General features: G+C 37.3%; 1 protein-coding gene across 1 annotated transcript in view; it reads left to right on the top strand.

Moving 5' to 3' along the window:
* The window catches only part of TOPAZ1 (testis and ovary specific TOPAZ 1), a gene marked incomplete at its 5' end in the record, with an annotated part of 38,608 nt that extends 27,136 nt beyond the window's left edge, over nt 1-11,472 (top strand). Inside the window, 4 exons of the mRNA XM_084247788.1 lie at nt 1,598-1,762; nt 3,362-3,565; nt 8,128-8,311; nt 11,199-11,472. Of these exons, the coding sequence (XP_084103914.1) occupies nt 1,598-1,762; nt 3,362-3,565; nt 8,128-8,311; nt 11,199-11,418 (773 nt within the window). The 3' untranslated portion in view covers nt 11,419-11,472. The remainder of the gene's footprint in view (nt 1-1,597; nt 1,763-3,361; nt 3,566-8,127; nt 8,312-11,198) is intronic.
* Between the last annotated feature and the right edge of the window lie 4,796 nt (nt 11,473-16,268).

Genomic DNA, 16,268 nt, shown 5'->3' with positions numbered 1-16,268 from the left:
TTCTACTCCAGATCTACAGATAGTCATTTGGAATGCTGTCCAGGGTCTGTTACCAGGTGCAAAAAGGAATGTGCAGAGCAGTGCATACACTATGCTACCATTTGTATAAAGTAAAATGAACCTGTACATATTTCCTTATAGATATAATATTTGTAGAAGGAAACTAGCAACAGTGGTTGCTACTGGAAAGAGGAATTGAGTAGAGGACAGTAATAAGAAGCAGATTAATTTTTTACATGTATTTTTTCCATAATTTTTCCTAAAAGATGTGAATTTATTACCCAGTAAGCTTTAAAAAGAAGGAATTACATATATTACCTATGTTTGAGAAATGCAGAATATTTTATGCATTTTTGGTTATGGTGAAAGGAATTTATTGATTTTTACTTTCGACTTTAACATCTAAAACCCTTTCTCTTATATAGCAGTATTTCATTATGTGTCCCATTATGTTTATGTAATAAAGGGAGGTAATTAAGTAAATGATAAAAAACTGATGTTTCTAACATTTTAGCACCTCAGCATTCTTTACTATAATCTCAGACCTTCTGTTTTTCTCAATGAGAAAATCAGAGCAGAAATAAAGCAATTTCAATATATTAGGAAATATGCTCTTTTTTAAAGCTGTGTGAATAGGTACATGAAGTTAATTTTATTACTATGCTTTTGTAACTTACACGTGTTAGTTTTATGTACATATGAAATATTATATAATAAAATTGTTTTAAAAATTGAAGGGAAAAGCGATTCATTAAGAACACCACAGGTGTAAATAAATTATGTATTATAAATTGCTGAACTTATCTACACAGATTTTTTTTAATTTAAATTTTATTTTTATATTCCCCTTACAATTACAACCCCCTTATTTTGACCCCAAGCCCTCCTTTCCCCACCCCTCACCCCCGACAGAGTGTCTCTGGTTCATAGTTGTTTGTTGATTTTGATATTTTCTTATAGTTATTCTTTTTCCTGGTCCCTTATTTAAGTTGTCTAGATTCCTGCTATGAGTGAGACCATCTGGTATTTTTCTTTTTCTTTCTGACTTATTTCACTGAGCAGATCCCTTCCAGCTCCATCCATGTTGCTGCAAATTGCACGTGTTTATCTTTTTTGAATGCTGAGTAATATTCCATGGTATATATGTACCACATCTTCTTGATCCAGTCATCTATTTTTGGGCATTTGGGTTGTTTCCAAAGCTTAGCTATTGTAAATAGTGCTGCTATAAACATAGGGGTGCAGGTGCTCTTTGGAATTGATGTTTCTGTCTCTTTGGAATTGTAATATTTTATATTACATCAAATATTATAATCTGAACATTTTTGTCATATAAAAATAAACATTAACCACAGAATCAGTAACTGATGAGCACACTGAGAGAAAAATGAGCAAGAAAAGTGTGGCAAATTGATCATTGCATCATCTTAGGATGATGATCACTATGTAAGTTGTTTCTAATAAATGTGAACCCTGAGTGCATATTTAAGTTTTGCCACTCTCTTTAAAAGAGAGTTTAAAAAATTGCTAGTTGTCAGTTTGCTATCAAGTATAATTTTTACAGTATGAAGTCCTAGCACTTTTTTCTTTTTGGAAGAGTCAGAATGGATCATCAATACACCACTGTGGCCTTGTGATAGGCTGGATGTACTCAATCGACATAATCTGCTCTGCACGATTGCACATGAAATTTTAGCCAAGAGCCTTTATAGACAGACATTTGAAGTCTTGCAAAATCTACCAGGTTTTCAGAATTCTCAAGGTATGTTTTTTAAAAGTATAGCTTAATTATCTCTTGCCTCTTTGGTGTTTAACTGTTAATAAGAAACAGTTTTCCACCTTTTTAAATTAAATTTTATATTCTAGTATATCTTTTCAGTAACGTTATTTTCTGTAAAATGGGTTCTGTGGGAATTGAATATGCTGTCTTGATTGCATCCTGATATGGATCGGAGATGTTTCTCTTTGGGTTGGTTGTTAGCAGTTTTAACAGCATTTTCATCATTCCCCTTTCCCTGCCTCTGTCAAGTCACCAGCTGTCAAGTCACCAGCAAGCAATATGTTAAATGCCCCTCGCAGTGTTCATATCTTAAAAGAAGTTATTGCTTGGAATGATAAAGTACAGTTTTTCTTTTATCAATTAACAAATATAGAACTTAGTTTGCATTACCTTGGAATATAGGTAAACATGGATTAAATGGAGGAAATTAAGCAGGTAACAAGTTCAAAGAGAAATACTCATGTGCAATGGTAGGTTGTGCTCTTGAATGCTGCTAAAGCTTAAGTCCTGTGAACAGGAAGAGGGTGTCCTTGTTGAGAAAACATGAACAAAAGCTTTGGGTCAGGAATGAGTTGAGTGATGGGTTAACATTTAATGAAAATATTAATCTTAGGGCTAAGGTCAAAAGTTTGGGATCTAGTCAAGTTTCTCTGGTGGTAATAATCTAGAAACAGTAAAGAAATGAATTTCCCGGTAAGCCCTGGACTACTAAAAGAGTCAAAAGTGATAATGAGCTAGAATCTACGTCATAGACAGAGCTGACAGCATATAGAGTGTAAAAGAATTGGAAGTGTCCAAGATGACTTCACTTTCTTTCAAGTGACAAATAGAGAAGATAAAAATACCCAATAAGGGCCTCCCCGGTGGTGCAGCGGTTGAGCACTGGGTTGCGAAGCTGCCCGCAGCCTCTGCAGCACCGGTTTGATCCCCGGCTGCTCCCCGGCCACAGCCACCAGAGGAGAGTCCCACATGGCGCGCAGACCTCTCCTGCCGCCCGCTGCTCCCCTCAGCAGTGTACTTCGGTCCTTCTGCCTGCTCTGCTCCCCGCTCTGGCTCTGGTGAATTCTCTCACCCTCCCGCGCTTCTGACTGTCCCCAGTGCTTGTATAAATAAATAAATCTTTAAAAAAAATTTTTTTTAATAAAAAATAAATAAAAATACCCAATAAGGGAATTTTTTAATTGAGACTGAATATTTATGACTGGATGACTTATTGTTAGTTGTGGAAATAGAAATCTGAGATCTGAGCTGTAGATTGAATGCAAATGGATGACTGAAGTTGTTCATTTGAAGCATGACAGATGCTGTCACTTAAGAAATCAAAGGAGTGTTAATGTAGCTTCTGAAATAGTCAAGCCTCCTTTCATATTTTTCATTACAAAGTAAATAAGTGATTTTGCTTTTGCGGAATACTTTTTATTTATTACTTAGAGTATATGTAAGATGATTGCATTTTAGTGACTGACTCCTGTAGTCAGTAAGAATGCCGGGTTGGGGAACAAAGGGAAAAGGAAAGTAGGATGAGAAATTTGCAAGACTAAGATAGATCAGTCTCATATCAATTACTTTTTTTCTTTTCAGAAACTGTGGAGGTCTCACAGTATAGCCTTCTTTTTAATAAACTTCTAGATGCCTGCATAGAGAGCAGCAGTCTTGGTATGTCATCCTCCGTAGCAGAGTTCATGATTTCAAAGAGCATCCCTATTGATTTTTCCTTTCTTAGAAGATTAATTACTTCTTTAGGAAGGAGTTGTTTATGGCTCAAAGCCAGAGCCCACTACAAAAGTAAGTTACATTTTCCTTTTTTTAATTCGATATATTGGTTTCAACTTTCCTTTTCTAACCCTGAATCCTTGTATAATATTTGGAACTAGGAACTTCAGTTAATTTTAAATGTTAAAAAAAATGTAGTTGTACATTTAAAGATGCAGTGATCTAAACAGATTTGCACTCTTTTGAAATCTGTTATTTATCTTCTTTTTAATTACTACATTTTTATTTCTTTTCACATTAACATATCCACTGGGTAGTGTGCAAAGGAAATAAATGATAGAACTTGAACCATTTTGTCATATCTTGTAAATATGTACGAGTAAAACAGTAGCATGAAGTTTAAGGAATATTTACACATATTTTACACCTGCTATATATCCCTGATTTTATAACTTGGAATATTTTTATAGATGGCCACAGAGGAAGAGTAAAGGCAGCCATTACAATTCAACATGACACATAACAGTTCTTTACCTGGTTCCCAGTAACAGAACATTGTTAATTTAGTTACAGCTGTGTCTACCAAGTAAATTTTCTCTAGTTCCAGCCACTTTGCAGTTCTTTTAACTAGACAATCATTCCATGTGGAATCTAGATCTAGAAAACAATTCTTCTCTGCCTTCATGCAGTCATTTATCTAAAATTTCCACTTCTACCACTGTCATATATATAACTAACATTTGAGTGCCTACCATGTGTCACCACTGTGCCACATATACCATACATTTCCAGCCACCCCTGCCAGCACAAAAACCTTTTCTGAACTTAGAAGTGTTTTTTATACTACTGACTATGAGCAATTTACCAGGTGGTAACTTTTGTTTTCCAATGAAATGGAAAGGAAAGAGAAGTGTGCATTAGTATTATTTGATAAAATTTTTATTTCAGTTACATAATATGCATATGTGTGCTGGACCATTATGTAAAATGCATTTCTATATTGGGTTACAAGCAAAGAAGTTTTGAAAGCAAAATTTTAAAAGGATGATGAGAAATATAAAGGAAAGGTAGACTTGTTTGTTCATAACACCTCATTTCAGTTTTATATATTTCTCTACAGAATGCTAGAAATCACACACAGGTACTACTCACTATAGCTTTTTGATTTTAGTATTTAGATTTGATGTTCACCGGGTTATTTAATTTTTAAATAATTGTGCAATTTGGGGAAAATGCCATCAGAGGTATTTATAAGTACAGAAACAAAGTATAAACTTAAAAATACTTAAATGAGATTTCTATGAATATTATTTTTAGTTGGAAATCAAATTTTGTATTATAACCACTAAACTTCATTATTTATTTTTAAAAATTAACAGCTTTATTGAGAGTTAAAATACTATATACTTCACCCACTTAACATGTACAGTTCAGTGACCTTAGTGTATGTAGAGTTGTGCAACCATCACAGTTTAAAACATTTCTATCATGCCAGAAAGAAACCCCATATCCATTAGCAGTCACTTACCATTCCTCCAGTTCTTCTATCCCCAATAATAACTTAGTTTTAAAGATTTTTTTTAGCAGTGTGCTAAGCAATTAATGCCTAGTACTTTTCTTATTAGCACTTTCACTCTTAACCTAAACATACTTTAATGTCATATACAGTGAAACTTCTGGCGTTTATACAGATGAGGTTATTGGTTTAAGAATATGTTTGTGGTTTTTTTAAGTGTACCTAAATTATAGTCACTGATCAGTCTTCAAAATGTCACATTTCCTGGCATTGTTGACTTTTAAAATATCATTGGAACTCTCCTTTAGAGTTATCTTTATGCATAGCTTACATGTGCTAGAAAAGTCTTTTAGTATATTACCATCATATTTAGTATTATAGACATGATTCTGGGCTTGTGGCTAATTTTTCATTAAGACTGTGATGTCAATAGCTTTGTTTTACCTCCCTCTCTCTCTCTTCCTTTCTCTCTCTCTCTCTACATATATAATATATATATTCTTACAGCTTTATTAAAATACTCTCACATGTCAAGTTTACCCTTTTCAATTATACAGTGCATTAGTTTTTATATTCGCAGTTGCACAACCACACCACAATCCAATTTTAGAACCTCCAGAAAAAGAAACCCTAAACACATTAGCATTCATTCCCCAGATGTCTCCCACCCAACCCAATCCCATCTGTTGCTGTGGATTTGCCTATTTTGGGTATTTCACATAAATGGAATTATTCAGCATGTAGTTTTCTATGACTGACTTTTTACACTTAGTATAATGTTTTCAAGTTTCATCCATGTTGTAGCATGTATCAATACTGCATTCTTTTTTTTAACTACTGTGTAATATTCCATTATATGGAATTTGTTTATCCATCAGTTGGACTTCTAAGTTATTTCTGTTTTGGGGCTATTATGAATAATGTTAATGCAGATATTCATATACTAGTTTTTGTGTATACATATATTCTCATTTCTCTTGGTAGCAGAAATGCTGACTTACAGTAAATCTTTATTCAGCATTTTGAAGAACCATCAAACTGTTCCAAAGCAGCTGCTCCACTTTATATCCAGCCATGTTTGGGATTTCCAATTTCTTCACATCCTTACCAACACTTGTTACTGTGTTTTTTTTATTTTGCCTTCCTTGTGGATGTAAAGTGGTATCTCAGTGTTTCTCCTGGTTTTGATTTGCATGCTCCTTATGACTAATGTTAAACAGCTTTTTAAGCTTATTGGTGATTTATATATCTTCTGTGGAGAAACAGTTATTAAATCATTTATCCTTTTTTTTCTTTGCACATTTTTAAATTGGATTTTTTCCTGAGTTGTAAGAGTGTGTGTGTGTATATCTATAAAGGCAGACACATACATACATATATATACACTTACAGTCATGTGTTGCTTTAACACAATTTCAGCAATGAAGAATCACATATATGGTAGTGGTTCCAATAATAGGATACACCATCTTGGTTTGTGTAGTTATACTCTGTGACCTTCACACAGTGACAAAATAGCCTAATGATGCATTTCTCAAAACATAGTCCCATCTACATGACCGTATCTGTATTACACACAATGTACATACACATACATACACACTCTGGGCAGATGTCACATGCTAGATACATGAATTTCATGGGTTTTTTTCCGCATTATTTGAGTTGTTTTTCACTTTCCTATTGGCTTGACTTTGCTTTTGTTCCCCAATTTGTCAGAAGGAAGTGGTTGCCTTCCTAATGCTCCTGATTCGTTTTCACTAGTCCTAAAAATACTCCTTTTCTCGCATAACTAAAAAGTCAGTAAGAGGAGATGTTATTAGTCTGTCTTTCCATTTATTTCCCTCCTAAAATTAATGGAAATATTCTTCTTTTCATGTTTGATTTTAGAGGAAAAAAGTAAAGTCAGTAAATTTTTACTCAACTTTTAGTTTTTTTGTTTTCCTCTTGTCATAAAAGTTAAAACAGGAGTGCATGTAAATTATAACTAGGAAAATTAATGAGTCAGTAATTTGCTAGTCCCAGCAATGACCCAGGAAGGTGGATTACTTACTAATTAGAAATCCAGATTTACTAATTAGAAATCAAATTTCTTTGACTCCAGATTTATTGGACTCCAGATTTATTGTCAGCCTTATTGGAGGGTGCTTACCCAAAGCCCCTAAACTGTAATATGGAGTCAATGTACCTAATATCAGAGGTCATAAATTGCCCTGTTAATATTAGATAAAACCTATGTGGTTAGCACAGGTACCTGGCTTATAGTGGATCTTCAAAGACTTACATCACCGTCCACATCATCATCCACAATAGATTTCTTGAAGAAACTTAAAACATTTTAAACAAGATTTTTATATACAGATTTAAGTTGGTTTCCGTGAAATATAACATGGTTGCTTATATATAATTTGGATGTCCTGACACTTAAGGTGACTTCCCTATGTATCACTTGTAATAAAGACCTAAACAGTTTAAAAGTTAAATCTCTTTTCTTGGGAAGTAAAATTTGTAGAACAGAAATTTCTGAGTATGACTAAAACACTCTTAGCACCTATTGGGTGGATGTGTTTTTTATTCATTTTTATATCTAGTGTTTACATTAGTGCCAGATATATAGTAGGAAAGTAAATATACAAACTACATATAACAGCACAATAAATAACATTCAAAAATACTATAACTGAGAGAAAGTCAAATCTTTCAAATTTTAATTTCTACTTTCTTCCTACATTTTGGATTCATATTCAAAATAGGTAATAATTATATGTATTTGGTGTTAGATTGGGTGCCATTAAAACTGAAGTAACCAAGTTTTTATTCTGAAATTACGTTGTGTTGAAATAATGTTATGGCCTGAAATAAAGGAGCAGTTACCATGATGAGACTCAAAAGTCATTTGTTAGAGTTTTTCTTCCATATTTCACTTCATATTTAATGTCTCAAAAGCATTCACAAATGTACTGGGATAATCACACTGCCACATAATTTGTGTAATAAATCTGCCAGTGTGAACAATTATTCCATAATGTAAGTAATTAAAAACCTATGGGTATTTTGGAAGTCTAGATTTTCACCTATTCAGATTTTAGTAAAGTTTGATCTATTATTTAATTTTCAGGTGCTCTTTCATTGGGTTGCTACCCACCATTGGAGGGAAATTTATACCGAAAACTTCTTCTGGTTCCTTCTTATTTATCTGAGATTGAAATGCTTTTAGCTATTGAAATCTTCCTGGTATCTAATGCTAGTAGTATTCAGAGTCCTGGAAATTCTACACAGATGCTGCAGATAGTTTTGAAAAGGTTAGTTGATATAATTTCTAACTGCATCCTGAAAGCAGATCTTGGCTACCCACACCTGTCCTAGAATGTAAATGTTTTTATATATACATATGCACACACACATATACATATACCAGTATACAAGCCTATAAATTTGTATGCATATATATTTAGATACTTGTATATGTATATACATGTAAACTTCAGTGACACTCAAATTGAGAAAGGATTTGACCTGATTAAGAGTTAAAACTAAACAAGTTGGTAGCATTCAGTAAACACCTTAACAACTACAGAGATGTTAGATGTTCAGGGGCGGGTCCTCTTTAGGTCTCAATCTTTGTCTTGTACTAATAGTTTTTAGTTAGATACCTAAAAGTAACTTTTTGTTCAACACAAAAGATCTAAACGCCAGGTCTAAAAAGGAAAATAAAGCTATCAGCCTAGTTTCTGTATTTTAAAATGATGGTATAAGTGCATAAACATTATAACATGGCTACTGGACCAGAGATTGAAAGTTCCATAATTTAGGCTTATACCACTCCTATTTCTTGTCAGCCTTATCTGGGCAACGTGCTATCAGAATCTCAAGGAACTCCTATTTTAGAGCTTCCTGACAAGAATTTTTCTTCAGTTTACTGGTGTTACAAACCAAATCCTCAGACTGAATGTTCTGCCAGGTGTTTTTACTGTGCATAAATTATCTCAAAACTTAGTCGTTTAAAACAGCAAATATTTCCTCAGTTCAGTGAGTCAGGAGTTTTGGAGTAGCTTAGGATGGTTTTGGCTCACTGTCTCTCATGTAATTGGACTCAGGATGTGGTCAGGAGGTGCGGTCACCTGTGGCATGACTAGGGATGAAAGATCCATGTCCTAGGTGGGTCACTTACATGCCTATTGGTAGGAAGTCTAGGTTTTTCCCCAAATAGTACCTCCATAGGTTCTCTGTCTTTATGACATGACAGCTCATTTCTGAGCTGACAAGGTAACAATCCAGATGATAAAAAGAAAAGAGGAAGCTACCTTATATCAAGAACTATGAAGGCTTTGATATTATACCCTATTTGCAGGCTACAAGTCAGCCTGCCACACAGTTTATAGATCCTAGCATGAAACTCAAGACTCCAAGTTAGAGCAGAAGAGTTTAATCCTGATGTTGGAGCAAGCAGCCTGATTATCTGCATATTTGTATCTTTCTCTCACTCCCAAGTGGCACAAGATGAGCTGGGATGGAAACCTTCATATGCAGTGGGTTCTATTGCAGGAGAGCTTGACCTTAGGAAACCCAAATCTTTTATAATAGGTAATAAGCACACTGGCCCCTTGCTCTGCAAAGAAACACTAACTCCATCTAGTAAGACTGTAAGCAAACTGCCTTTTGCTCTAAAAGGAGAAACTATCTTTGTCTTTCAGAGATGTTCGCTATATAACATCATCAAATCTGAAATAAGGGATTAGTGTCTCTGCACTCAAAACTTCAGAAATGCAACAGACTCATGAAGAATTATCGAACAACCTAGTGTCCAAAGTTGTACACTGTCATTTCTGCTTCATTCTCTTTGATAAACAAGTCATTAATCTAGAATATAACTAAGAGGAGAAGAATTATGAAATAATTTCTTTTAGCTCCACCTTTTATTTTAAACCCACCTAAATTAATTTTCTTTTATATATAGCTCTATTCTGAGAACTTCCTTATTTACCACTGTGTACTGCAGTGGCATGAGGCATTTGGGTTCACACTCATCCCAATGAGGGTTTAGTTTCTTCATAGCTTTTTCATTACCCACATACATGCAGCCTCTTGATTTGTTGAATTTGGGGAGTATTGGTGATCCTAATACATAGCTAGTGACATACATAGATCTTTGATTTCATCCAAGCCAGTATTAGTTTTCTCTATTGTTATGATACTGAGTTAGGTCTTGTTACATTAACCTCTATGAGAAAGAGAATTTTATTCCTCTTTAGACTTTCAAAAACTGCACAAAAGTTGGCATATGCCCACTCTATCAGATTCCAGGCACCAATTCCTAAGCCAGAATGTACTGAAGACCTGGCCTACCTTTCCTCTGTGTGAGCAATGGTTCCTGTTCCATTCCCACCACTCTGTAGAGCACACTGTGTATTAATGCAGGTAGGCTCATTCTAGGACCTTGCTGCTGAGACCTACTAGTACCAAGAGCAGGACACAGTGAACACAAAGGAAAAATGATGCCTAATATAATAACCACATCTCTGTCTTAAATACTTTCCTGTCCCATAGGAAAATGGTCATATAGTATAAAGTCTATGAAATTTCAAGACTGATAGAAAAGTTACTAGAAAAGCAAATTCTAGCATTTAGTGAAGTAAATCAGGACTGAAGAATATAAGTGGAAATTTAGTAAAGGCATATTGCTACAATTTCTGTTACCAGATATTGACTAGATATTAAGTATATGCTTATAATTTAAAAATATCTATTACCAAGGTAAAATGTGAATGTTAGTAACTTGTTTAAATTCATTATTCTGCCATGCATCATAATAATCATGTAGTTACTAACTTTGAAAAAATCAGCAGTCAAGGTTATTAGCTATGTTCTAGATCAGTGCTTTTCAAACTGTGGAGTAATCAATTAAGATAACTGCAACCACATTATTAAAAAAAGAAAGCTAACAAAGTAGAGCACATCATCATATAAGTAAGTCTTGTTTCATGAAACTTCAGTTTCTATATGAGGTATGTTCTGGATCTCAGCATACCATGTCTTACTGTGTGTTGTGATCAAAAAAGTTGGAAAGACTTTAAAGGAATATAATCAAAAGACTGATAGCTTAGTACCAATAATGTAAATGACTATATTTGAAGAAACTAAATAGCTTCTTTTGAGAGTTTCTGACTTTGTGAGGTGTTCACTTTATAGATGTGAAGAAAGCAAATCTCGGAGCAAGGATGATTACCAAGCTGCAGTGGAAAGATTAATTATGGCTGCTCGTATATCGGACCCAAAGCTTTTCATTAAGCACATGACTGTCAATGTTAATAAGGAACAGGTTTATAGTTTGGAGCATTGTTCTGCCCTGAAATGGTTGAAAGAGAATATGAAGTGGGCTGGAAAGGTTTGGCTTTTCAGTAACCATTAGCCTAATAAAGACTTTTTTTTTTTTTAAGTTCAAGTAATCATTGTTGAAAATAAAAGGTAATAAAAACAGTTATTATATTCAGCTTTTGCTCCTTGTTGATTTACAGTAAGTTTTCAAACACTAAAAATGTCAATTGATAAATGCAATTTACAATGGGTTTACCAACACTGAAAAGTGATTTTTCAAATTACTTTTTGGCTTCTCTTTAACTTAGGTTAACATAAGTATGGTTAAGTCCCTATTTATTCTGAAATCCAAACAATGAAAAGTCACAAACTGAATATTGTGCAGAATTTAGTAGGAGGGACACTTAAAAAGAAAAAAATGCAAGCAGGTAACTGGAGTTTTCAGAAAAACCTTTAGGGCTATGAAAAAGTGAATATTCAGTCCAGTCTCTACGTCTATCTACATCTGCAATCTAGGCTAGTAAATTACTGTAAACTTTCCCAAACACTAAAATTCCAGAGGATCTTGTTACCAAAAAAAATTTTAATTACCCTCAGAATATTTTCCTTTAGTATATATTAGATTATATGTATTTTCAAAATTTTAATTTGTTACGTTAGGTATGACTAAAACAGTATTTTAAATAAATATAGTAGAACTTATATATTCAAAGAAGGGATTGCTCCTTTCAAGCCACCTTAGGAAGTTACATCTTCTTGTTTGAAGTCATCTTCAGAATCTGTGGCAAAGTAATTCTCCAAGGTGTTCACCCTCAACCCTTAAATCGATGTTAGATTTGGTACTTTAAACCATAATTTAAAATCACTTAGAGAAAAGCCTGAATGAAGTAAGTAATAAAAGAATAGGTTATGAGTAGGGGTGGCTGACAGTAACTCTTAAAGGAGTTCCCAAATACATAATGGCAGTATAATGGAATAAATCTATAACCTCACAAGACAAAAAGTTAAATCCTAGCACTTAGCAAAACGCCTTACTATGATGAAAGGTGGAATGAACGAGAGGTACGGGAAGTGAGGCAGATGGAGTCTTAAAAAAATATACCCAGTTCTTTAGTATGAACAAATTGGGTGACTAACATGAACCACTTAAAAGCTACACTTGGAGATAAATTGGGTCTAGAGATTACTACCATCAGTTGGAGGTACCTTTGAGAACAAACGCGGAATGATAAATGAGCGATTATAGTCTTTTCTGTAAATCGTAACTGAAACCCAAAGGAATTAGAAATATGAAACCGTTTAGATGCTGGTAGACGGATGCATTTGAGATAACGAAGGTGAGAGAAGCTTTTGGGGAAAGTGGGACTACAGTAAGACCCCATAATGCTGGAGGCTTCAGCCAGCAGTGTCAAAAGGTGGAAAAGGAAAGAGCCTTTTGATTTGCCTAATTTCATCTGGGTCAATTTCTGGGGGTAATCAAAGTCACGGGAATGAAATAAAGCTAAAGTATAAAACCCAAAAGAATGGTATAGAAAACTTTAGTTTTGAAAGCGTATATCGAAGGGGTCAAATTCAAAAGAAATGCAAACCAGAGAAGAAAAAAAAATTAAGGAAAGCCAAAGAGCAGCTACTTCGATAGGACCTTTAGAAACTGGAGAACCGTCCTAAAGTAAGGCCCGAGGACTGATCGCCGGCCCAGCCTCGTCCCCTTCTCCGGGCTGCCCTTGGTGGAGGAACGGGGCGGGGGTGGAAGGGGTGGGGGGTGTCGGGGGGGGGGGCAGTAAGGTGGCGGTGAAGGAGCCTGCGCGCATGCGCGTCCTTCACCCCACCCAGCTACAGACCCTGGCTCGCGCGCGGTCACCCCACGTTCCCTGCCCTTCTACCGACCCTCAGGCCTGGCCCGCCACCTGCCGCCCTACCACTCTCCGACTCCCCCGCCCAGGCCTCATCTCCGAGTGCTCATCTGCGCCCCCTGAAGCTTTCGGCGGGGCGCCCGGCGCCTCATCCGAGCGAGACGGTAAGGCGAGGGGGCGGGCGCTTCGCTGCGGCGGGGCGGGCGGGCGGGCCCCTGGGCATGACGTCATGACAGGGCCGCGGGGCGCCAGGTTTCCACCGCGTCGGGCGCTGCGCGCAGGCGCTCGGGGAGGAAGGCCCGGCACCCCTCAGCCAATGAGAGCGGGGCCTGCGGCCTCGTGCTCGTGCCCGCACTCACCTCGAGCCGCCCGCCGGGGCAGGCGCCGGATGGACGGCCGGAGCGGCGCGCGCCCCGCGGGGATTTCAGGGGCGGGGGCCCGGAGAGCACCGCGGGTAGGCGCCTGGCAGGGCCTGCCGTCCGGAGGGCGAGGGCGGGCGCCGGCGCGTGCTCGGGGCCCGGCTGCACCCCCGCTGCGCATGCGCCCTCCCTCACCCCCCCCCCCTTCACCCCCCCCCACCCCCGGCTCAGCCCTGCGGGAGGAGCGACCATCCTCCCGGCACCCGGTGGGCGGTGGAGCGGGTCGGAGGCAGCCCCCGCGGCCGACCCTGGCCGCACTGTAAGCTGGAGGGAGGGGCTCCCTGCGGGCTGCCCGGGCGGAGAGGCGGGCGGGCGGGCGACGCCAGGTCACGCCAGCTCGTCGTGCTCACTTTTGAGCTCAGGCAATGCCACGGGCCGGGCACTCACCTCGCATCGGTTTTAACTTGTTTTGAAAGGAGGAAGCAAAAGACGATTTAGGTTTTGTTGTTTCCGACTCTATTTCTATTTGGACTTACCCTGTGAGAGTGTTAGGACTCAGATCCCATAGCAGAGGATTTAGGGCAAGGAAGCTACCTGCGCTGCTGTTGCTACAATTTATTAATTTATCTACTATTACTTCCTTCTTTTCTTTTTTTTAACCCGGTCTCTAAGATGTTTTCAACTGAAAAGCATTGAAAAATTGCCTGATTATCTCTCTCCTTGATGGAACAAACTGCTTTTTTAAACCTTCACGATAGTTACTAAGTTTACATCAGAGTCACCCGAGGGAGTGAACTGCTGTTAAGTTACTTTCAAATAGAAATTGTGCCAAATGGTCAAAGATCGACCCTAGGACCAGTCTACTAGGCAATCACGATTAGCTTATTATCTATCAAAAGTAATTCAAGTGCAACAAATCCATCGATTCAAATCCATCGATTCAAATCCAAAATCCATCGATTTAGATCTTTCTACCAAATTTGACTTGAAACTGCACAGAATTAAAATCAGAAAATTTTATGAATTAGAAGCTAATTATCGGGTCTCCCCGGTGGCGCAGCAGTTGAGCACTGGGTTGCGAAGCTGCCCTTAGCCTCTGCAGCGCCGGTTCGATTCCCAGCTGCTCCCCGGCCACCGGAGGAGGGTCCCACATGGCGCGCAGACCTCTCCTGCCACACCCTCTGCTCCCCTCAGCAGTGTGTTTCGTCAGTCTGCTTGCTCTGCTCCCCGCTCTGTCTCTGGTGAATTCTCTCACCCTCCCGCGCTTCTCACTGTACCCAGTGCTTGTATAAATAAAGTAAATAAATCTTAACAGAAAAAAAAAAGAAGCTAATTATCACTGTTAGTGGATTACAGCAACCATTTACAGTGGTTTGTCGGTGAATTGTGCCCTCCCCCCTTTGCCACCTTCTGTTCTGAGTGGTCACTATTTCCTGGGAAAAGACCTTCATTCTAGGTGTACCACCTGCGAATTTCCCATAGCACTCTGCAGGGCTGTCTCATTTCATTTGCTGCATTGTTTTATTAGTATCTACTTGCGTCTGTTTTCCCACTCTCCTCACCTCTAGATTGTATGTTTTCAAGAAGTAGAATGGTGTATAGCCTGAAGCCTGACTTGCTAGGTGCTTGGAGAATGCCTGCTGAGTTGGGTAAACTAAGAACTCAGAGTGCCTCATAATATAGTGTAATCATTTTAGTTGTTTTGTAGCATACCTCGTTCTTTTTTTGAAGAGCGAATGAAAATTTGTGTTTTATTACTAAGCAAGTGCTAACTCTTGTTTTCGAATAATGAAAATAAACACCTATGCGTATTTGTTCAGATAAATTCCATTTTCCCCCCTGAAGTTAGTGAAATGAAGTAATTCATTTGTTAGTGAAATGAAGTAATTCATGAAGTTTTGACTTGTTTAGAACTAACAAAAGTTCTATTTTTAGAACTTTCAGACACAAATCCCTTATTTCAATCATTCTGAATTTTCCAATCTCAAATTTTGTCTTCACATAAAATGTGTTTACAGCATGTTCTAGCTATAGATGTGCTTATTAGGAGGGGGGAAGAATTCTACAGTTTTTATACAACCTGGATTATACGATAATTGTTGCCCCTTTTATAAACTTTCTATGTGCCAGGTATTGCTAACCCCCTTATGTATATTATTTTACTTACTGTGGAGACTGCCATATCTGACCATGTCACGTTAACTTAAAGCACTTTTGCCTGGCATTGAGTAGGGTCAGCAGAGTCTGCTAGAAATAAAATGTGAGCCACAGGTGTAATTTTACTTTCTAATAGTAAATTGCAAAAGACAGTTAAAGCCAGGTTGTGTTTTACTTTTTAAAAAGCAAAAAGAAAGAAGTGAGCTTAATTTTAATGAATTGTCTCATTTCAACATCTAATCAACGTAAAAAAAAATAATGAGATACTTTGCATTCTTTCTTTGTACAAAGCTTTAACATCCAATGAGTACTTTACTTTTGAAACACATCTCAATTCAGAATGACCATGTTCCAGGTGCCCACTAGCCTCCTTGTGGCCCCTTTAGACAACTGGGGCTCATTTCTTGCTCCACTGAGTGTGAACCTTTTTAGGAAATAGCCTTTTCACCAGAAAAGCTGACAGAAAACAGCTAACTCTTAACCTGGATTAACCTAATTTTTAGAAGTTCTCTTTCTTAGATCTAGAAAGCATGATTTAATAATCATGCTTATATTGGAAAATGAAGGGACTCAGA

The sequence above is a fragment of the Talpa europaea genome (assembly GCF_964194135.1).
Source record: "Talpa europaea genome assembly, chromosome: 11".
NCBI classification, from domain to species: domain Eukaryota; kingdom Metazoa; phylum Chordata; class Mammalia; order Eulipotyphla; family Talpidae; genus Talpa; species Talpa europaea.
Note: the sequence above shows the minus strand (reverse complement) of the source record. Positions and strands in the feature narration are given on the sequence as shown.